At 36.3% G+C, this 24,575-nt stretch overlaps 1 protein-coding gene across 10 annotated transcripts in view; it reads left to right on the forward strand.

The window, feature by feature from the left end:
• QKI (QKI, KH domain containing RNA binding) overlaps nt 1-24,575 on the forward strand; it is a 146,301-nt gene that overhangs the window by 87,835 nt on the left and 33,891 nt on the right. For all 10 annotated transcript variants that reach the window (XR_004060643.1, XR_004060645.1, XR_004060644.1 and 7 more), the window contains one exon: nt 13,663-13,806. Coding sequence is in view for 7 of the 10 variants with exons in the window: in XM_030946718.1 (XP_030802578.1) it covers nt 13,663-13,806 (144 nt within the window). In the remaining 3 variants the exon portion in view is untranslated. The remainder of the gene's footprint in view (nt 1-13,662; nt 13,807-24,575) is intronic.

Here is a 24,575-nt window from a genome sequence, read left to right on the forward strand (position 1 = left end):
CAGCTTTAGTTTGTTAGCCAGTGTTTATTGTCAGTTCTGTACTCAGTGGAAAAATTGATTTTTCTGTATTATTCATAACAAAATTTAATTTATTTTTAAAATATGTTAATTTACTTAATTTGCATTAATATCTTCCTGTGAAACTACACATTTTAAGAAGATTCCAGACCTTTATGTCTAAGTGAACTTTATTTTAGAGTTAATCACTATGTTGTGAATGACACAGCATAGTGATTAAAATAAAGTTTTTTTCTTTGACACACCCTTGCTTAAATACATGGGACATAGTGTGCTAGTTTTTCAGGTAAGCAACTGAGATAACATTTGTAGTGGAAGGAAGCTGATTGCTCTGCAGGCCTAACTCGGAGTGGAAACTGAGTTTTCAGAACACTTAACTTCTCACAGTATATGTGGCACTTGTAAATGCCAGCATGTCCCCTGGGCAGTCAGAGCGAGGGTCTCCCCACCCTCAGCACCTTTTGGGAGTGGCTGGGCTGCTGTGTGTCCTGCCAGAGGTGTGACTGACAGCTGGCAGCTTCCTACAGAGGGAGATCTGCCTGTGCCCTCCTTTGTGCTCAGCCTGCTGCTTGTGGAATGTGTCACCGAGCCAGTCCAGCTTGCTGAACAGGCAAAACTTCATCTGACAGCAGTGGATTATGCTCTGTGAACTGCCTCTGGAAGGCCCCAGCGAGAGCTGCTGTGTTGGTACAAAGAGGGAAGGAGAAAAGAAGGGAGACACTTCTTTTGCGGGAGTGAGCAGTTACCCCTGCAGCTGTGTTAAACTGAAGTCTGTGGAGGAAACCCTGCTATAAAAGAAAACTCAGAATAGTTCTGTTTTGGGATTTCGGACAGTTTCTTTCTCTGAAGTGACAATGCAAGATTAGTGTTCTAATTATAAGTACAGACATTGTGTCTAAAGTTGTCAATATTCATTGAAGCAGCCACTTATGGAAAAGTTTGGTTTGTGTTTAGTATTCTGCTTTCTTGTTGGCATAAGAGGCACTTTTGTGTGCCTCTTACGTCATTTTAATCCAAATGTACCGGGTAGCATTTAGCTGCCTAGGCACTTGAGTGTTCTTGCTATCTTGGCACATCTGGAGGAAGCAGGAGTACATCTTTGAGGAAATCTCCAATGAAGATTCATCCCAAGAATTGAAACAAGAAAGGGGAAATAAGAAAAATACTAGGTATTATCATATAAGTACTTGATGCACTATTTTTCGCTAAGGTTGGGATTGCACAAAGCACTTCAGTTTATGTGTGAGAGGTGTTGTAACATTGATTACATCCCTCCCTCTCATCCTGTGTTTTCCAGTCTGACTCTGCCTGCTCTTGTCAAAACTTGGTTGCTATTATTTAGTTACACATCCAAATCACAGAGAACCATTCTCAAGAATTGCAAAATATAGACTTTGAGTTAAAACTCTGGCATTGCAACCATGTCAGCCTGGTCCTAGCAATAAAAACAGCTTTGCTTTCCTGCACAAGGCCTCTTTCCTGCATTTGGTGCATTCTTGTAGCCCGCAGGTAAAGTTCTGTTGGGAGAATATCACAAGTTAAAGGTATATATTCTATCCTTTCCCTTCCCCAACCTGTCCCTGAATCATTCTTAAAAAATCAGTGATGTTGAGTGTTTGTTTCAGCTCTTTTAATTTTTTCCTTCCCCCCTCATTTCTCTGAGCAGTTAAACAGTTTCTTTATGGCTTGGGAAGTTATTTGAGTTACTTGAAGTTACTAAACTACTACCGAGGTATGTTTGGTTTGAGTCATGAGTCTTTTTTTAATTGCTCTGACGAACAGTAAAAACCTAAAGATCACAATGTCCTAAAATAAAGCTAACAACGTATCATTTTAACAATAATTCTATTTTACATTACAAGTCTCATTTGAGTTTATAGAAACAGTAGTTACTTCATGTTCTTAAACTGAGGTCACATTTTTGTACATACAAAAAGTAAAAAATATAAACTTGTTACTTTTTTACGTCATTTTTGGGGGGAGGGGAGGAAATAGGGAAGAATTTTTAGTTTTATTTTCTTAAATTTGGCTTCTATGCATAGTTGTATGCTGCATCTGAAACTTGTCCATTATATTGTGGGCTAAGAGGTGGTACTTTTTAGTTTTCTTGGCACACTGGGGTTGTGTTAATGTGTTCAATGTAAGTTTATGTTAGAACTGTTCTGTAGAAACATCTTTGTGTATTTTGTGCAAAGCTTTGGAGTTAGTGAAATTTCACTTCTCTTACTAAGTGCTAAGCAGTCTCAGAAAGGATACTAATGTTAGTAATGGTGTATTGTTGTAAATGTTAGCAGCATGGGAAAATGGGGAAGAAAAATTCTCTCTTTGAAAAGTTTACAGTTATTTTGTAACAAAAAAAGCAAAGGGTTGCCAGGAATATATTGCAATTTTAAAAGTTGTCTTCAATGTACTCCCTTAAGACCTTCACTAATATTTACGCAGAGGAACCCTTATTGATATATCTTGTATTTTTTATCTACATGAGAGGCATGTGCAACCTCTCCCTCTCTTGGGGAAATGCTAACAGCACAATGGTCAGATTTTCAGGCAAGGGCTGAGCCATGGGACTCTGGAAGCAATAGGCAAATGGAGAGGAAGGACGTGAAGTGTGGATGTGTTGGCATTAAAATGTAAGGTATCAGCAGCTGCTTATTCTGGTACTTCCAAAAGGTCACTTAGCTGTTACATTTTTTTGCTCTTCTTGGTATTTGTTTCCCCTCCTTTTCCTTAAGAGGTCTGTAAATTCAGTTTGGAAAGAGAATCCCGTCACTTATTCCTGATTATAAAAAAAATCTGAAATTTCTCAAATTTATGTATGAATTATTGTAGTTCTGTCTACTTCTCATAGGCTTTTAACATAAATGAGTGAAAGTTTCTGGAATTCATGTTTAGATTAAGCAGGAATAGCACCTGAAGAGAAGTGTGGGTATATTTCAATACTTCTTCACCCTTTTAGTTAGTTTAACATCACATATATGTAGAGCTGTCTTAAAAGAGCAGGAGCCCAGGGGTTTGAGGATGAGTTTAGCTGCAAAATAGATCAATTTAACACTGAATTCAAATTATTGGTGAGGAGAATGTTAATACATAGGCCCGGTTTGCTGTGTGAAGCAGCAATCAAGTCAAAATAAGACAGAGGAAATAAAACATGGAATGGAGCAATAGAAATGGCTGAGATGCCACAGTTATGTGCAGCAGTTACTGTTGTTGAAAGTTACATGATAGTGCATCAAAAGAGGAAAGAAAATGTTCCAAAACATGTAAAATTTCACTACTAGCTTAGGAGCTGATCATGCATTCCATTGAACGCAAAAGTATAGTTGGTTTAATGTTTTTTTACTTGGCCGAGTTGTAGTGTCTAATACAACACAGAGTGCAGTTTTCCAAATACAGCATGCTGCAAATGGCATTCCAGATTGGAGTCAAGAACAGTGGTTTGGGGTTGGGGTTTTAGTTTGTTGATTTTTGTTTGTTTGCTTGATTTTCTCTTAACCATCAAAAAAAAAGATTCTCAGAGAAATACTTGGGAGTGGTCTACTGTGTAGACTAAAAGACTGAGAAACCAATGAGCAGACAGTTTTTTCCCCTATAAATACAGTTGAGGAAGAGTGATAGCACTTCAGTGTAAACAATACAATAAGTATTCCAAAATGTGAAATCACTGCTCAGATGTTCCCCTAAGCTCCCAAATCATTAAATCAGAGGTGCCTGTGATGCTTTCTACAATTTGTGTTTGTTGCACAGATGAAAATAAAAGTTTCATATTAATGGAAAAATGAAAAACAAGGATGATTCCGTTGAAGCTATAAGTAAGGGTACGCCTCAGTATGCTATTTATGTTTTACTTAATCATTCACAACTGTAAAAACACAGGAACCTAGCTCCTAATGAAGTCTGTTTTGTTTGGGCTAGGGCTGCCTCCCTTCCCCCCCTCCTTCTTCTGGGCAGTGATTTGCAGAAGGGCAAAGTGGGAAGCACCTCCTTCTGTGTTTCCGTGGCCCGGTATCAGATCATTCCTGGAACACCACCTGGTGATGTTGGTGACTTTTTACCTGAGGCAGTATAGGATATTGATGCTCAGTTCCTGGATGTGTACAAACCACTGGATAGTTACATTGCATTTTATTAGAGTTGCAGCTTCTTTCTTCAAGCAAATTTCTTGAAGTTGACATGCCTTGAGTTATTTTTGGAGCATATATTAGATTAGGCCCTTCTGCATGTCAGCATTTCAGATCTCCTAGTTTGAGAATCCCGGATGGAAAATGGTCATCAGATTTCAGTTTAATTAAGCCTATTTTGCCTGTCATCATGAACTTTAGCACAGTTTTAGCTACCTTGGTAAGTTTTTGGGTGGAATAGAGCCATGTGTTAGCAAGGCTAGTACCTTGGTGTCCTAGTCTTCTTCCTGGGTAGAAGGAAATAAAATGGTAAATTAAAACATAATACTGGAATACTACTGAAATAAAAACTCAGATATAGAAAAGAATCTTTATGTACTTGAAAGAGTAAATTCCATAGTATTATATAGTCACTATGATATTAGTGACATGTTGGTTCTGTTTTAAGAGATACCTTTTCATGTTCATAAAAACTGATCCATTGTAGACTTGTTTTCTATTACTTATATGTTTATATATAATTTTAACATCCCATTAATTATTTTAAAAATAAAAATCGTAAAGTGTTTGAAATAAATTGAGTAATCTACTGTATATACATGGTACATAGGTGCTGCTTGATAATAAGGTATATAAAAGAACACTTTTGTCATCCTTTATCTAAAGCTGAATAGTGGAATCAGCTTTATACTTATTAATAATGCTCATAAACTCAGAAGGAAATATGCAGAAGTGATTTTAGAACAGTTGCAGGTTATTTTGAAGTTTAATTTCATTAGTGGCTGATGATGAATGGACTTGAGTCATGAGTTAAAATACACTTACTGCCTGTATTTCCTGATTAGAGAATACTCTGAGGAATGTGTCCACTTTCACAGATTAGGTTTTGCTGATTGAAGCCTGCACTGAAAAATGCCTTTTGTACCTTGCAATTCAGAATACAGAGGTACTTCCCTTCAAAAAGCCAGCTAAAGCTAACTCTGAAGAGTTGCATTCAGGATTTATGGGTATTTAATTTTCCTTCAAGGGAATTTGATGTTTGTTCAGTGAGTGTTCAGTGTGTAAGAAGAATCACAATATTGTGAAATGTTTCATAGTGCTTATTCCCTTTTCTGTAGAGGAATAAAGACGTACTTAGATATTAGTGTAACTGTATCCATATTAAGTTTACTATGCCAGGAATACTGATAAAGTGTTAAAACTCTTACCTGTAGTCCAAAGTCAGAGAAATGAACACTCTCACTCCTCCGCCTGGGTGAAGTTTGTTACTTCATAGTAATTTTAAGTATCAATAGTAAAAGTTGCATTCATCTCTAATGAATTTGTCCAGATACTGAGTTTATGCTATGCATTTCATATACTAAATTCTCATTGATTTCCCTGTGGATACTGATGCGTGCAAAACTTTTTTACTTTCAACGCACAGCAGTGAAATATTCAGTCTTAACAGGCTCTGGGCTTTGATGGCATTCCACAATACAGCTTGTTGCACAAACCTTATTTTTCACACGGGCACAACCCGAGAGAAGCACGCAAGCAGGAGTTGCTGGGGAGATGCAGTGCTGCAGCAGTTCGGCAGAAAGTTCCCGGTTTTGCCCAAGTTCCTGCGGGCTGGGCTCTCCGGAGCGGAGCGCTCCCGGTGCAGCGCAGCCCTGCGGGGCGGGCGGTGACACCGATGGTGACAGGGCTTCTTATCCTGTCTGCAGCCCCCAGGGCTGTGGCGGCCCCGGTCACTCGTGCTGGGAAGCTGAAGCGTCCGGGGCGGTGTTGGGAGCCTTTAGGAACCATTTTGAGTGCAGGGCAGATCTGAACTTGGGGCGGTGCCTGGTTTGAAGTGCCCTGAGCGCAGCGTCTGTGATGAAGCTTTGGGACAGAGAGCAGAATCTTCTTGTGTCATTTAAACATTAGGTTGTTTCATGCTGCCAGATTTTATTTATTTTTAGAACAGTTCTTAAAAGATGCTTTAGATAATGCCCTTTGACCATGTTTGACAGCTACTGGCTAGTTTAATGCATGCTGGAAGACACCTACTTTTTCAATCCTGTACAATAATACAATACAATAATCTTGCTATACAATAATAATTTATAATTAAAGACTTGATAAATAGCACTAACTTGTTTGACAACCAAAAACAAGTATGTGACTGTTAATTTAAGCAATTGATCTGCTGTTTCTATAGGTGGAAACTTTGGTCAGGAATTCTAAATGTGGAGTAAGCTGCCTGTTCTCCCTGACCAGGTACTATTCCCTCAGCATATCCTCGTAGCCTTACTTTTTTTACCAGCTTTCTGCTTGTGAACTGCTGCCATTAGAAACTCAGTAGGAGCAAAAGTCTATGTTAATTTGCCTGACTGTAACTGCACAATTAAAGCAGTTTATCAGCAGGGGTTAGGACAATCAGTGTGTTCTGATGCTTCATGTTATAAAATTACTTCTGTTGTTCAAACAGATACTGTAATTAGTGCATCATTTTAAACTGGTTTTCTGCAGGGCTGGCTTGGAGTTCCATCTGATAAAAACCTCTATTTTTGGTACTTACCTAAGCCCTGATTTTGTTTGCAGGCCTCATCTAAATTAACAACTTCTATTGAAATGTTAATATCAGGACTGTATCATTCAAATACAGGTTTGGAGATGGAGGGGTTGTTTTTCAGGACTTTTTCTTTGCTTTTTAGCAGCCAATCCTGTTGAGACCTAAGATTCAGTCACAGAAATGGAAGGAGGAAGCCCCATTTACAGTTATTACTGTAATGCTATCATTTAATGCACAGATGAGCAGGTTTCTTCATACCAGATAACAAAGATGCCTGTATTCTGTCCCTGGCACGTGCATAATTGGGTTTCACCGATGATAGCTTCATGAGACATGGTGAGACAGCCTTTTAAGGGGCAGTTATGTGTTAAAATATGGTCCTTCAACTTCTCCTTTTCCCAGCAGTGACCTTGTGTTGGCACTCTGTAGCCCTTCATGGTTGCAAACTCCCTTGTCCAGCAGAAGATGAGGGGGGAAGTGGGGAGGCTTCTGCTGCATCAGCATGTGGTCTGAAAGGCTGCTGTGGTGCTGGGCCAGTCCCAGAGGGAGCAGTGAGGCAGTGAACCTTAGGAAGTTGTTACACTGCCCAGGAAAGGATGCAGTAATACAGCAGTAAGAGATTATCCAAGGGATTTTTGCTTCATTACGTCTGGACTTCCCATGAATACGGATCAGCTGATGTGGAATTATTTGTAGACTGAGTGGTTTATTCCTTGCACAATGTTACAGAAATCTTCCGTCTTCTGGATGTTTGTCTTGAACTATCTCTGCAGCAGAGGTGCCAAAAACTTAAAAATACAATTCGGTAGCTCAGGTTGGCAGAACAGTTGCAAGAACAGAAGTTTCATTAAACAAAACGAGACAGACAACTCTTGAAAGGTTGGGAGTATATGACTTTAGGGCAACGTGCATTCCCCTAAGATTCCTCTGACTTGGTTTTACCAGTTCAGCTATGTCAACAAAAGGTTGTAAAGTAAGATGTAGACTGCATTAAATGGTTGAATAATGTTTCTTTTGGACTTACAAATTCAGATATTGTTGCATGGCTGCAATACATATCATGTCTTACTTAAAAATACTAAAATTAGATCAGGACTGGATTTTATTTATGACCTTATTTGTGACTTTTTGCTAAATTTAACTTCTGTTTCAGAATTCTTTAAAATCGACATGTTAGTTCTATTTTTTTAAATCCACACAGTTTCTTTTAAACTGTTCTTTGAATTGTTTTTGAAACTTTGATATATATGTGTGAATGTTTTCATTGTGGAAAAGAAATATTCACCTAGACCTACTGTCAATTAATGTACCTACAGCACAATTTATTAGACAAAATATATTGTGAGATTTTTACTAAATAGCTGAATTTCTTCTCTCCACATCTTACCTCCTCCATTTGACTCTGAGAAGTAGCTGTGAGTGATTATATTGGTTTTTCTATCTTAGGATATTTTTAATTAAAGTTCCTAGTGTACTTGAATTAAACCTTTGTATCATTTGAAGGACTAAAGCTATTCTGATGCCTTTTAATTCTAGTGTTCAATTTGACATTATATGAAAACATTCTTCCCTTTTACTCTATCTTTTCTGTGGTTTTTGTCATTCAAAAGGGAGACCAGCTTGCTTAATAGGTTGATGAAAACAGAATTTAATAGCCTATCACTTCAAGATGAGTGAGAATACTAAGGGTAATTTTCAACACTTGCTTGAACTGGTGACTTTATTTCTTTAAAAGTTCCCTGCTGTTGGTACTGAGCTGGTTTTGTATCTTTTCAGTGGCCTACATTACAGGAAATTGTATGAGATGGAGTGGAAAAAAGTGCACAGAATGGAAGCTGCACTTTTTTTATTACTATAGAATAGCTCATAGCTTTCTGAAAAAAGTGCCTTGTGGAAAAGTTGCTTCCACTCTTACCACACTGCATGCATTCTTCCATTCTTTCTTTATTGTTTAACTAATATTTCTCTGGCTGCATATAAACAGATACTAGCATAGTATTTTTTCATTAGTGTTTATTTCATTTTTCTTTAATGGTATTCTGACAATTGGAAGTGACTGGATCCTACTTCACCAGTTCTTAATTTGTCAACTTATTTTTCGATAGTTTGCCATACTGTGAAAGTCTTTGGGGTGAGAAATAAGATCTGAGAGTTTTTTTAAGTTGATGATTAAATATTTTTGGTGATTTTCTTTGTGCTGATATTTTCCTTTTCCAACATTTGAATAATTTTTACAATTTCAGTCGACCTTGACACTTCTTTCATTTGGGTTTGAAGTTCTTTGAAACGTTTTGGCTAGATAGAGACCTGACTTTGAACTCTATTCTAGAAGAGTTTTCAGTCATCTACTTTGCGTAGCTTACAGAAAGCTAGGAAACTCCTGTCTCAGTCTTGTTCAGTCAGAGACTGAAGAATGAAGAAGAAAGCTTTGGGATGGGATATGGAGATGTAAATAGGAATGGCCATTTAGGCCCAAGATGCAGAGGTGCAAGGCCACAACTTGAAGTTACTGTGGTATGGTGAGGTATGTCGAAAATATGGGATACAATTTTACAGTGAGTTGGACTGCAGTAGTTCCCCAGAAGGAACAATCTTTCTAATATTTAAGTTTGATTTTATAGATTCAAGTCAGTTGCATCCTTTACCTGCTTTTCTGCTTCTCCCTAAATCCCTCCCCTAGAAAATTCCTGTAGCTAGACTACTTTTTTTTTTCTGCAGCTAAATTTTAGGACTTGTAGCAATATTTTTTTTAAACTACCTAATACATTGGCCTTAATAGCAAGATAAATATTGAGTAGTCCATTATTGTGCATAGGTACTCTGAGGATTAATGACTGTATATGCACAGGCAACAGAATGAAAGCAGGTCTGTCTACAGAATTAGGCTATATTTAAGGATACTGAAATTTCTGCCAAACAAGGAACATAGTGACATTCCATCTGCCATTTATGTTGTCCTTAATGTTCTTTAATTTAGCAGACAAGATAGTTTGGTTATAATTAAGCTTTCCTAATATTGTTGTTCCCCAAGGTTGTGGTGTAAATCACTTTACTTTGCAGTTCATCTGTAGTACATCTTCAGTCTCCATTTTTCCTGTGTAATTCTTCCATAGACAATCTCTGGGATGCAGGAAGATTTCACACTGCCAGTTGCTTCTTGTGTATGTAATTCAATTTTGAATATATGCAGTTGAATTCCTTTTTCCCCAAGTCTTAGTCAGGTTTTCTGATTTCCCTGATGGTGTTTTTTCCTGCATGCCCTTCCTGCTGCGGTAGCAAATGTTTCTTTCCCAAAATAATTCTCATGGCAATTTCTATTACTCCTGACTGGTTTTTCAATAGGTAGACCTGGCAACTAGGCTGAATGGATCAAAAGTTGCTACTGAAAGACAAGGGGCAATGTGCACACTGAAAGAAAAGAAATTATATTTAAACCTAGGAAAAAGCTTTTTTTTTTTTCTGTTATGACTGAGCACTGGTTGAACATTGAACAGGTCTCCCGGGGGAGGGGATGGAGTGTCTGTCCTTGGAGATATTTAAAACCTGGCCCATAGCAACATGCTTGAGCTGACCCTGCCCTGAGCAGGGGGCTTGGATTGGATGATATTCAGGGTTCCTTCCCACCCCAGACATTTTCTGAATCTGTGAAGTGAACTGGTTTGTCTTATCTGCAATTCACTTCAAGACCACCACATCTTGTAGCTTCTTTGTACCAAGTTAGGCAATGAGGCAAGTTCTAGTAATTCTTTCCTCCCCACATTTTCACAATTTTCTCCCCCAAAAATTCAAAAGAAAGCCCTAATCAGCTTGTAAAATCTTGGACCATATTTCATGAGTCTTCAGAAAGATACCTTCCTACTTGTGTTCCAGATATATTCAACTTTCCTGTTCAGGCTTTACTATAACCAAACATGGTTGAGAAAAGATGTGTTCAAGAGTTGTTGCACAGAGGACTAGTTTACTATAAATAAAGATTTTACTTGGGGGAAAGTATGTTTTTCCAAACCATCCTTATTAGGATTTAAAAGGAGAATGAGGTAGCTTAAAAAATGGTAGCTCTTAAGTGCAAGAGGTTTGCAGATTATCTCTCTTTCATTACTATCTCTGTGTTTTGCGCCTGACTTTCTGTTGGAATGAATGAGCTGGTAGAGACCTGAATTTCCCAATTTGGATAAAACCAAACATGTAAATAATCAAATATACATCCTGGTATAACATTCAATTAGCATTCTCAATCAAACAAAAGATATTTCTTAGAAAACTGTTAACCCACTAAGAAAACCATCTCATGAGACAGAATGGGAGCACTGGATGAAATCATAACCCCAGTGTATTGAGGTTCATAAACATAAATTGGAAAACTCTGTTTTTTCTTTTCTTTTTTAAACAGTATAAGAAATTTTACTCTTAACTTTTCTTTCAGTCCTACCATGTGGTGTAATAAATAGCACCCTCAACAACAGCACTTCTATTACTGTACTTTATGGCCGTAGAAGAGCTTATAGTCATACGCTAATCAGTTATCTTGCTGATAAGTGGTTTGTATGATTGCTTGTGCTGTGAGGTCTCACCCTAATAATACCTGTGATTATAAAACTTACACTCAACATGTTCCACCTAAAAGTTAAATAGGGGGATTAAAAAACCTTCAGTATCATTAGTTTGTCTTATATGCAGCTTGTTTGTCCTATATGCAGCTTTTTGTTCTTTTTTTAAACTGAGGAAAAAATTCTTATGCTGCAACAGACTAATTTGGAATACAGGGCCAATACTTGATGTAATATTAATCTGACACAAGTTTTGGAGACTTTGCACCATATTGTTTTCATTATGAGAGAAAAGGATACACCACCATAAAGACCCTTTATGTTTGCTAACACTATTTATAAACATGATACGTGGTGTTTAATGGTGTGGTAGCTAAAACTGCATTGAGGCATTCCTTGTCTTTCAGGAGCAGAACTTGCTGCTTTACCTGGGGACACCTTTCCTTAACATTTGTTCCTCTTGGCCTTTAAGATTTGTTTTATTTGTTTTGCCTCCCGTGTTACTGTGGTTGTGCAGGTTTCTTGCATCTGGTGTTAGTAACCGGGACCTTTCCCATTCCAACGCTGGGTCAGTGCAAGAAGAGGTAGTTGCACATTTCTTCCTCTGCCCTCTGCTGGTTTAGGAACCTTCTCTCATTCTTCATACCTGTTATATATAATTTTATATACTACCTCATATTGGTGTTGCTTGTCACCATCTTAAAAGAAAACAGCTCATTCCTGCTTTGGATTAAAAAAAAAAGGAATTGTTTAAAAAGTAACCGTGGAGTTTTGATAACGACTGAATAAATAAGTTGCAAATGCCTTGTCATAGACAGTTCTTTCAAAGATTACATTTCAACAGAGAGGATGTTTTAACTCAGCTGCACTTTGCATCTGTTTCTGTGTTATATCATAAGTGAGATTTTTCTCTTTGTTTCCAGCTTCTGAAATGGGCAGACCTAATTTCACAGCCACCTTTGTTAAAAAAGTTGGCAAAAATAACATTATCAACAACAAAACACACCACTATATCTGATAGTGTGGAGTAATGGATATGTGCATGTTTCATACGTGTAGTGAAAAGTAGTTTCAAAGTACTGATTCCTTTGCATACATTTTTCATACATCTCTCATGGTTCAGTTCCCCCCATTTTTATCTTTGTGTATTCCAGAAAACATTTCAGACTTAGCTGAATTAAAAATTTAACACTCTGAGGAGCAGGTATATATGAATACGAGGCACTGCAAACATTTGTTGGTATTAAATCTTAGAAGATTCCCTCAATGTATCTGATTTCCTGGAGGAATTTCTAATGAAATTTGGGGGAAAAGACATATTTACAAATAAAAAAAAAAGGCAAAGTTAAAGTATGAATTGTGGTTAAGCCACAACGGTTTATTTTACAAATAGGAGACTTATCTGTTATACTCAGCTGTTTAAATTTTGAATAAGTAGGATTTGTTTATATAGGCCTTTTTATAGATTTAAAGTTGTAATAAGCTTTTTTTTTTGAGGCCCCATTTTTTAAACTTGTTTTATTATATTTTAAATATTGTCAAGATTCAGTGAAGTTTCATGAAAATTTAGCTAGCTTTATTCACTGTTTAAAAAAGGAGTTGGGAAGATTCTTTTGTGTTGTGTTTCATTATCCTATTTTTTGGAAGACTGTATACTTGGATGTGTTACTTAAATGTATTGGTTTCTGTTGTTTAAAATTGAAATGCTTTTTTTGGCATGCTTTCTCTTTCTGAAAACATTTCTAATATTTATCTTTGGGATCACTAATGCCATGGATGTGATGAGTACCTGTGTACTGGTGACCATCTTGTCACTTGCCCTTACGTAACTTCAGTAATAAAGACTTGTCATCTCCTCCTCTCTTTCCTTCATCCAGTACATGCAGCTCTCCTTTGAAAATGGCAACTTCTTTTCCTTTTGGAGTGTTTGATTCTTTGAATCTTGTCTTCATGAGTATTTGAAAGTGATTCTTAACACTGGAGAATTGCTTTCCTGTTCTTTGTAGTGATTCAGATGGAGTTTCTATGTCTGGTGTCTGTTTCACTTTTCTTCAAAAGATAGGTTGCTTAGCCACTAGTATGTCTTACCTGTTTAACTCCTGAAAGGCTCTAAATAATATTGAAAGTCATACTGTGTTTGTATTCCTATTCTTGTTCCTTTATTCAGCTGGAGGAGGTACTCGTAAGAAACAGCATATATATTGTAGTCTTTAAAAAGTATAATATAGTGTAGGAGGTTCCAAAACACAAAACAAAACCCCAAAAATGATATTTTGAAGGCTAAGTTCATATGATATGAAAGTCTCCAAAGTATGAAGAAACATTGCTGAGAATAAAGTTCATACTATTTACAGAATTTATAAATTTGAATTTATCTACTGTTTGTGATTGTTTTATACAGAATGTAAGTGCTTCATAGCTTCCATGTTTTAATTTTTTTTAGGAAGAACAGAATCGAGGCAAGCCCAACTGGGAACACCTGAATGAAGATTTACATGTACTTATCACTGTGGAGGATGCTCAGAACAGAGCAGAAATAAAACTGAAGAGGGCTGTTGAAGAAGTAAAAAAGTTACTGATACCTGCAGTAAGTATTTGTATGCAAGCCTTTGATTTCCATTTTCAGAAGGTACTTTTGAAATACAACAAATTTGCTGCAGGAGTAAGAGTAAGCTTGGAGAGTAGCATCCTAAAAGGAGGCTGAGATATGATTTTGTAATACTGTAGTGATCTTTAAACTGCCTCATCCCAGACTGAATTATTCCTTAGAAGAGAATAGAGACTTTTTTAAAGAGACTTTTTTTAAGAGACTTTTTTTTGTCTGAGGTACAGATACAGGAAATAGTTATCACCTTTAAAAGGCAACGCTGAACTGTTACAAACACTACTTTTCTCTCTTTCCTTCAGTATTAGTATTCTTCACTTTAAGGTTGGGGAGGTATGACATGCTTTTATGTTTCACTTCGAGATGATTCTGATACTTTAAGAAACAAAGGCATGTTTTTTTAGATCATCACATTTAAACATTTTGCAAAGAGAACAAAACCCTTTAGTATCAAAAAACTTTGCTGTCAGTATACTTGAGGGAAAAATGAAAGTAGTGAAACTGAAAAATGGTTGTTTTTCTCATTTCCTGATAGTACAAACTGGGTTCTGCACGTCTAGATGACTTGAATACTTTTTCAGAGACCAGAATTACCCTGTGAGAGCCCTTCTCTTAGACCTTCTCTGTATTCTCACTCAAAGCAAGGTGACTCAAATGTGGCTGTATAGTGCATCCCATGCCACTAACTTGTATCTTGTGCTCATCTTTACCACCACTTTTGTGCCCCTGTAAAATTGTAAGAATAAATTAGATCTTTTTCTGTGGTGGAAAAATTTTCCATATTACAAGGAAAATTGAGACTATCTTGTGAAAGAAAGTAGTAGGTGGTATTAAAATGGCCTACTGATTTTGGGTACTTAGTGAATGCTAATAGATGCTGGCTGTGAGGAAACTTGTGGTGACACATGCTGTCTCTATAAGCAGATTTATTCAGAAGACGTTTTTAGAAATTACTAAAGATAGGGAGAGAGACTTTATTTCTGAATTACCAAAAAATGGTAGAATATTAAGCAGGAGGCACGAAAATTGTGATTTAGATCTCTTGACATTGCACATTGTCAATTTCTGAAAGCAGCAGACAACTAGAGAAAGTAGATCTTCAGGATTTACTCACATACTAAAGAGACCTTGAGCCCCTAAGATTGAGTTTATAGCCAGGATTTTTATGTGGGCAAAACTTTGAACACCTTATGTTCATTCTTTATCTACTACAGAGCAAACAGTTTAGAAACCAAACTTCTGTGTGAATTAATTTTGTCAGGTTCATTCTTCTACCTCGCCCTTATTGCTGACTAATATGACTGAAAGGTCAACTTCAGGATGATAGGTTACAAACCCCCAGTATGTCTGAAGTACTGATGTGTATACTCTGCGTATGTTTGTGTTACACTTGTTTTGTGGAGCTGTGGGATGGATGTCTTCTGAGCCTCAAAAAATTAATGCATTAGTAGTTCTTACATTGTGAAAGTCACAGCCAGCTCTTTGTTATGAAAGCACTCTGCCTCGTGCAGTAGCCTAATCAGCTGGGGAAGTACTGTAATCCTGATTATAGAAATCATTGGTTTTCCCCTGTAATGAAAAATAACAACACAGGGCTAACTATTGTCCAAAAAGAACATCGCTTGAAATACCCTTTGTCAGTTCACTTCATTATCATCTTTATGTACTATGCATATGCATAAGAGATTTGGATGGTACATATTACTTGCATAAGAGTTAAAGGTCTGTTGGCTCTAATTTCTCAAAATTATGCCTTGCTGGAACAGGTACGTGTAGTACATACTAATGAATTAGTATATAGGTGAACTTGGGTTTGTACTACCTATTGCATCTGTTCAGTTAGTATAAAAACTGAATTGAGGCTTCAGGCAGTTTGAGAGCTGAAAAATTCAGTTTAGTGTTAAAAGGTAGGAATTGAAAACTTCTGTGAGAGTAGTCATAAACCTTCAAATAATCAGGGTAAGCATAAGGTAAAAAGGGAAATCCTAGTGAATTATAACAATAGAAGGGAAACTCTGGATATTGGAAGATTCCAAAGATACTCTAAAATGTAATAATGGAAAAAGTAAAATTCCCTTTCATGTGGTAGAATACCTGCAACTATTAATGTTTTTCAGATGAAGGTCAAAGGATTAAATTGAAAAAAAAAAGTTATGTATTTCTATTCTGTCCAGCTTGATTAAAATTTGGGACTATGTAGGAGAGAAGACTCATTTTCATCTTGCCATAGAATGTGACAATGCATTGGGTTTGAGATAAATTTCAGAAACATGCTAGTGTTCTAGTGTTCAGAGATGGAAATTAGTTGCTAATTATTTTGGATGATCAGTTATTTTTTGTACTCAAGATGTTAAAAAGTCTAATTACATTTTCTAGCAACAGTGCAGAAATAGGCACATTTCTTAAAGTGGATTTCTATTTGAATGTACTTGGGTGAACAGACACTATTTCAGTACTAAAGAGTATTTTTTATATTTATGAATCTGGATCATTAGTGATTTTTTTTCCTTGTGGATGTGAATTAATATTTTCCCTTTTCACTTTCTCCTACATTTTACCAAGATAGTGATATAGTCAAGTAGTTTATCTTTAGAAATGAAAAGCACAACTTGAGGAAGATTGGCTGAGCAAGCCAATTTTTTTCCTCCTCGAGGAGAAAGACCAACTTCTTTTTTTCATTATTACTCATTTATATTTAATTTACATTTCTTTAGTATGAAGCAATTTTTAAAAAAACTTTGGCTGTACTTCAAGTTCCCTAGGATTAATTCTCTTCCTCTTCCCATAGCTCAGTGAGATATGGGTCTTTATCTACACCTGCAAGATCATACAGTATTACTTCTTTTATGTTTTTCTTCAAAAAAAAGCAGAATTAATAAAGCAGTCTGCAGATTTTTGGGATCGCATTGTTGTACTGTCCTTATGCCTCCTTCTGAAGTGAATCCTCCAGATCATTGATCGCTCTTTATTGTGGGAGCTTTGAGAGTTGTTTGTTATTTGCATGAGTTAAGTGAGGATGGGTGGTTCTCTTGCAAAGGAAAGGCAAAAAATCCTCTAGATCGATTGTTCACTGCAGAACAGAAGAAAAAACTCTGAACCTGGTTAGGGGGCATGCATGATAAAGAAATACAGCATACCAAACCAGAGCATCATTAAGGGCTTGAAGTTGTTCTTGGAGCTTCTGGGCTGTAGGGATGAACTCCTCTGCCAGAAATGTTAGGCCTTCTGCATTTTCTAAGTGACGAATAAATGTTTCTAGCTGAATGAGTTTATCGAGATGTTCCTTGCATTTTACAGATGACCAGATTTAGTTTAATTGCTAATTCACCTTTATGCTAGCTGCTTTTGTAAGGGATGAGGCACATATGACAGAATTCAAATTACAGACAGATACTTTTTACCCCATTTTCTTTTGATTCCACATTTCCTTTCTGAGGAAAAGTCTGTATTTCTGGTTTCTACTTAGCTATTCTAAATTGGTCTGGAATCTGTGTTGTTCAGATTTTTTTTATTGCTTTTCTTATGTTGGGGCAGCTGTAGTTTTACTTGGTTGCTGCCTCCATCTTCTTGGAAGACAGCTACAATACAGAATTATTCAGCGATGCTCCCTGTCAAACTTTGTATATCATTTGTCACTAAGATGTAGAATTTCACAGTTGTGATGGGTAGGAGATAATGTTTCAGTAGAAGCTTGTTTGATTTTGCTCCTACATTTGGATCTTGCCTGTAATAGTGATTTTAGACTTTTCAGTCTTGAATATCTTCAGATTTACTTGTATGGGAAAGTAAATGTGCTGTATATGACATGATTTTTACAAATTGGAACATTTTTTATAGTGGTGCTTGGATTGTACTCATTCAGTAACTGTCTTCCTGTTTAGTCCCTGTTACCAGAAAGTTATTTTGATGGTATTTTTTGTTTTAGTCACACCTATATACAATGCATTTTCTTTATATAACAGGAGAGAATATTGTGAAGGGGCAATAGTATTGGTAGAGTGGTTTGTTTTTCAGTTGAATGAGCTAAAAGCATTTCCTTTCAGCAAGTCTGATGAGGTGGGGCTTGTTTATAAATTAAGTGAATTTCTAGTATTTTCCTTATAGGTGTGGTTGTAAATTTTCCTTGTGGTTTATTTTCAGCTACTTAGGGTAAGCTGAAGGATGTCTTAAGTTTTACCCTGGGAACTTTGTGTGCTGTGAATTCCGTTGCAAAATACAAAGAAAAAAATAATTTAAGAATGTTTAACCATGCTTTAGCCTGAGTTAAGAAAAAGAACATAGTTAATATAGTAATGCTGTACTTAATTTGTTGCTCTGTAATTAAGACTAGCAAAAGCTTGACATTAGAAAGATAGTAGGAGAAGATTTCATTTTTTTATTAGCCATCTAAAAAACCACAATAAATTCTGCATGCAAGTTTGACTGTCTTGAATAGCTCTTTCTAATTCATTCCAGCATGGTGTGTTGGTTTTACATTTTTGCTTTTACAAATGAGAATATCGCGCTGCCTTGCATAGTTTCCCTGTTGAAACATTGGTCATGCTGTGCAATCCATTGTTTGCTGCTTATTCAGTTCAAGTAATGAAATTAATAAGTGATACAGTAGCAGAAAAAGGATGCTGCTGTCCTTAGGAGCATTTTAGGAAATTCCTACGTGATGCCTGTTTTGTCAGTTCCCACACAAGTCTCTCAGGGTGGATGATCAGACAGGAAGCTCTGCACGAAGGGCAGCACAGCAGCCAAATGTCTTGGCAGTGATTACTGGATAACGTGGTAAACTTTTTGATGTGGGGGAGAGGTGATAGTGCCTTATTTTTAGTAGCATGAAGCAGGCTTAATGTTTCCATGGCTGTATGAACTGAGGGCTGCTGCAGTCCTGCCATTCCTTCATGATTTGCTGTTCCTGCTTCCTGTTTTGCGTCAGAGAGCCCTGGCCTTCCTCTGAGAACGTGGTGAGTCCATTTGGTGGAGAGCTGAACCTCACTGGAGGACTGGCTACAGTGTCAGGCCTGGTTTAGCACTGACAGAATTGATGGCATGAGAACAGGCAGATAGGGACAAATGGTACTGCAGCAGACCACCCTTAAATAAATTTCTGTAGAACTGCAAGTGAATATGTTCACCAGCAAATAGCATAAGAGTAAAATATCCTGCTACAGTGAATTTCTGATTATGGCAGTGAAAAACAAGAGAAGATTGGAAGTGTTCCTTTTTGTGTATTCCACTGTCCTATGTCTAGTCTGTCATGCAAGTCTGGGTTTTAAAAATGAGAACAAGAACTTCTTACACCAATTCACATAGGAAATGTTCACATATTGTACTTGATATGTCACTGCAGTGTTCAATTTTTTGTGTTTGCATGGGTGTTAACAAAATTATTTTGGGCCAGCTGCAAGTGAAAAGTAGCTCTGTCCATCATTGTCTACTGTGGTGGAAAGTCTAGAGACCAGTGGTTCATTACCACCAAAATAATATCTGTTGAATGGAAATGGTTTTTTGAGACCATATTTACTACAACATGTCTTGATGATTTTTCAGCTGAATTGAGGTAAATCTAGTTTAAATTTTGCTACATTTGTCCACTCTACTGAAATTATTGTCTTACTACAAAGGAGAAAATTAGAATTGTTTGTCAGAATATTGTTCAGGGTGACCGAGCACTGGAACAGGCTGCCCAGAGAGGTTGTGTAGTCTCCTTCTCTGGAGGTATTCAAAACCCGCGTGGAACCTGCTCTGGGGCTCATGAGGCCCCTTCCAATGTCAATCATTCTGTTATTCCATGATGAGAATATTTTTGAAAAGAGATATAAAATGTGCTGTTTATATAATGATTATAAATTTGTTTTCAACTTTCCATTTTCAGAAAGTTGACAAATAATTAAATGGTAAGTACAAAGTTATGATGATCTCTGCCCTCACATGTTTCAGTTGATTGTTTTACAAATTTGGACACAAAGTCATGATCAAATATAACTATGTAAAAATGTCTAGTTTTATAGCTTATAACTTAGGTTGCAGTTCATAGGGATTCTTCTCCATCTAAGCTTTTCTTATACTAATGGGAGAAAGAAGTTTGAAGTTTCTCCAGCAGTTATTTCTAAGCACCTTAATCCAGATGTTTACTCTGAATCTTTTTCTGGACATCTTTGATAGCTTCTAGAGCCCAAAGAAATAAGTTAGCTGTGCCTACCTATAGTTACTGTTGAATACCATCTGTTTTCCACTTTTTCTTCTCCACCACTCTGCCTTTGTTTATTTAAGGTGTTACAAACGTCTCACTTGAGAAATGGTAGATCAAGTTTTTGGAAAAGACCTTGGGAAATTTAGAAATTAGTCTCTTCTCAAAGAGAAGCAAAGACACTCTGTTGCCTGAAACTCAGTAGGGACATGCCCTTCCAAAGTGGGATTATGCATGGATTAGGAGCTCTGATTGGGTTCTGCATGGGTTTTGTCTGTCTTTCAGAAATGTGCCTATCTATTAGGTTTTTTGGTAGACATAGCTATAGAAGAAAAAATGGTATTGACCTATTCTGGTAGATTTTGTGGTACCTGTAACTTTTTTAATTTTTCATCCCATTTTTATAATTTGCTCCTTTAGTCTTGGCTATTTTCCCAGTGCTTCCTCTAGTAATTTCTTCTTCTTTTTATTTCTTCTTCCATATTTTTGTTTTTCTGAGGATGGTCCTGGAACAGAACATGTAAGTTGGGATCTTTATATAAAATCTTGTTAAAGCATTTCTCCTCTTACTGAAAAAGCAGATGATGAAGCTACGATTCTCCTTGTCTGGCCACATTAATGATGACAAATCCTTCATTTCTAGTTACAGTTGAGTATTTTTGAAATCTCAGCTTTATACCTGAAAGAAATGGTAATTGTAGACTTGTGATGCCTGGGGAGATGTAGTATAAAGAGTAGGAATTTGTTACCCCAGACTTTTAACACATTTTAATGCTTATCACTAACCAGACTATATTAAGGCAATCAGGTCACTTCATGTATGAGTCACCTTGGAGTGATTTCTGGAATGATCTTAGCAATTGCAAAGATTTTTGTACGTGAAACAATAGTAAAGTAAGCAGTAAATATTTCCCTTTTCCAGCCATTTAAAGCATTCTTTATTGCTAGTGTTAGTTCTGAAATCTAGATTTCTAATTATGCAAAAGTTAAGTTTGTCGTACAGACATCTGTGGTTTAATCCTGACTGCTGATTTACAGTCATGTAGTTGCTCTACATTGTTCTATTTAGACATCAGACAGAAAATTCTAACCTGTGGAAAAGTGCCAAGAGTTCTTCGCCTACTATTCAATAGAAAACTTAAGTGTTTCTATTTTTAAACAGTACAGAAATACCTGAGCTTTCAGTGGGAGGAGTAATATGGTTTCTTTTTCTTTCATAAATTGTTTATAGGCTAAGACTTTAATAGAGGGATGTTATAGATACTATTAGCAGGATAAACATAGGTGGGCATGATATAAGAGACTGGAGCTGCTTCTGTTAAATAGCTTATATGATTTTGGCCATTTGTAACACACTTTATATTAAATTGGAGAAGGGTAAACCATCCTGGAAAGTGATTAGATGAGATCTTACTGGAAAGTTGCATTGCTTGGAAAATAGTTAAGGAAAAGCATTTAAGATTCCATCAAGTGGTATATTATATTTCTTGTGTGTTTTTGGAAATGGTATGGGGTTTATAATTTTTTTATCTTATATCTTCTGTATTTAAATAAGTATTTTAAAAGCCCTACTTTATTTTCAAACTTCCTTTATTAATAGGGGTATCTTAATGAAAACAGCACTGCCTTCTATATTTTCAGCATTACTATTATTAGCTGATTTTTAATGTTTTCACAACATTCTGTGTATGTAGTAAATTATGTTCATCAGTTTGAACTTTTATTGTAAAGTGAAATGTGTTTTATATTCCAAATAATTTGGAAATACTGGATAGAAGGAAATTTCAACACCAGCAAATCTAACGAAGTCAGAGGTCTCTAGTATTATATCCAGTCCTTTGATATTGCAGCTTTGTATAAATGGATTGGAAGATGTGAGGTTTTCTTTTTGACCAAACACAGCTGTAGATACTAAGAATTTCAGCTGCTTTATTTATAAATAAATAATTCTAGCCTTTGATAGGTACTTTGCTACAGCCTCCAAAATAGTACATTACATTACAAATCCTTTTTCATGAGACTGAAAAAATCAAAGCCCCAAAACCACTATTTGGAGCTGGCTGTCTTATGATCATTTGAAGCAGTTTTCATGAACAGTAATTTTCAGTCATGTAATTGCATGCATTGTTGTGCCCCCATCTTAGAATCTTTATGATTCCTTCATTCTCTGGCTTGTGTCCTAGTTTGAAAACAGAATTTTAGCTTAGAGTACCCTGACTTTCTTGCCAGCTATAGTAGCTATACTGATACAGTTGTACTAAAGCAAGCAAATGACACATCAGGTGAAATGGAACTAGAAGGTGGAGTGGGGAATTTGTCAAATATTCGCATGGGTTCTTGAGTGCTGTGGTGATGGAAGTGGACAATTCCAGTTCCTTGCTCACCCTTTTGGCTGTGTTAGGTAGCAGGTGGCCTTATTTTTTTGTCTGCTATGCTGAAGTTTCAGTTTTTAATAAGCAGATCTGTAGCTTCTAGGGTCTTAAAGGAAAGTTTTAAAAGTTTTAAAATAAAGCTTGCTTATTTAGTTAGAATTAACAGTCAAAATCATTACTGTCAACAGACATCAGATGTTTTGAATAATAAAATCATCACATATTGTGCAGAAGAGTTCTTTGCAGGAGTAGAATCACTTGTTTTATCTTGAAAGATAAGTTCTGAAAGACCAAGGGATTTAAGAGGTGTGTCGGGATTTCTCCTGGTTTAAATCCACTGTAGTGTATCTGGTAATACTGTGCTAATCTGATTTGTCAGTTAATGGTATCCTGGCATTTGACACAGATTGACTGTGGATATAGTGTTGGGAAGAATACTGGTTTTTCTCAATGCCAACTAAACTGTATTTGCCTTTCAGTAGTCATTTCTGAAATTACTGGTTAATTTCCAAAGAAGGCGGTTGGGCTGTGGAGGGGGTCTTCCTTAGTCATCCTTGCAATATCAACTCCTGTCCTGATGGATGGTGGAGAACTCTTCAAAGAGATACTTTATTAGTCAGCAGTGAGGAGAGCTTTAGGGAAATACCTTACCAAAGTGATATGATCCAAGGTCAATCAGATTCAAGAAAGATAAAAATAAAAAATACATCAGGTCATAGAAACACTTGTTTTCTTCTATGATAGCAAGGGTACTTTAAATAAACTTCAACTTTTTCATCTGTGAAATGTGGTGAGAGCACCCTACTGTTTTTTTAAAATACTCTGAGAGGTAATTGTTTGCTTAAAAATAAATATGTGAGAGGTCATTACTGGAATGCTCTTTCTTTTGTAGCTGTCTGTAGTTTTAGAGGTGGTTCTTGTAGACAGAAGAATGAGCAAAGTGTTTATTTTCTTGTACAATTGGAAGTTGCAGGGGAGACTGAAGGTTCTTAGTGTTCATTAAAAAATCGTGCTAATAAGTGGTTTCATTGATTTCAGTTTGGAATCAATTCAAAATAATTTTCTTGTGTGTGTTGCATAAACCTAAATTCTGTGTATTGCCAAAATATTGTTATGGAGGAACTTTTAACATTATATATGTAAAGCTGTGTTGCCTTTGTGCTGCAGGTAAACTAGGCATTAAATGATATGTCTTGCCTTCCTTACAAAGTAAATGGAAGATTAGCAGTTGTGCAGAATCAAATAGAAGTCCGGCTCAACTGGATAGCCTTAAAGGAACTCTGCCAGTATCATATGAGAAAATGTCATCCCTTGTTTCCATGTAAATCATTCTGCAGTGCTTGGAAAATAAAGTGAAGCATGTAAGACACTAAAGCTGACAAACAGCACAATTTATTCTTATTATGTCATGCTTTATATTCGATATATTTTACAGTGTTTAAAAATAATTTGTTTGTAGCATTTCAGCATACAGATGTTAGTAGTTTTTAAATAATACTTTTTTTCACTACTGTCTGTAGGATTTTTTAAAACGATCCTATTCTTCAGTAACAAGATCCCATTAAGATTAGTAGTGCTTTGTACATCTGAAGTGTACAGACACTTCGAAAAATCTTACTTTAGGTTACCTCTGAGAACTTGAAAGATGCACAATTGTGTGCATCTGTGGTTTATGTTTGAAATCTGGAAATTGATTTTTACTAGAAGTCTCAAATTGGCTTGGAAACTTTAGAAATCTTTCCTAAGCTAACATCTGTGATGATGTAGTTGAGACATAATCCCCAACATACTTTAGTTCTGTTTTTATTTATTTCAGTTTAGTCCATTTTCTTCAAATGTGAATCACACATAGGCTTTCAGTCGAATGTTAAGATTCCAGGGAACTCAGGAAACTAGATATGTGATTCCATGTCATTTAATGTTAAGCACCTGTAATTTAAGGCATGGCTTCTCTTACTAGATTCAGCAAACCCTTTCTGATGGAAGTGTGTGTAGTAGAATCATGAGGAGAAAAAGAAAATTACTTCTTTTGGTGTTTTCATATCAATCACTTCGTTTTGTTTGGTTTTTTTTTTAACAAGTTTTGCTTTTTACTTTAATTTCTTTCACAGAAATGTCCAAGTAGATTCCTGTTTAATTAAAACAATTTATTAGCAGGGAACCTTAACTGGCATAAGAACAGTAAACTTGTGATGTTTTGA

This window comes from Camarhynchus parvulus, chromosome 3 (genome assembly GCF_901933205.1).
Source record: "Camarhynchus parvulus chromosome 3, STF_HiC, whole genome shotgun sequence".
NCBI lineage: Eukaryota > Metazoa > Chordata > Aves > Passeriformes > Thraupidae > Camarhynchus > Camarhynchus parvulus.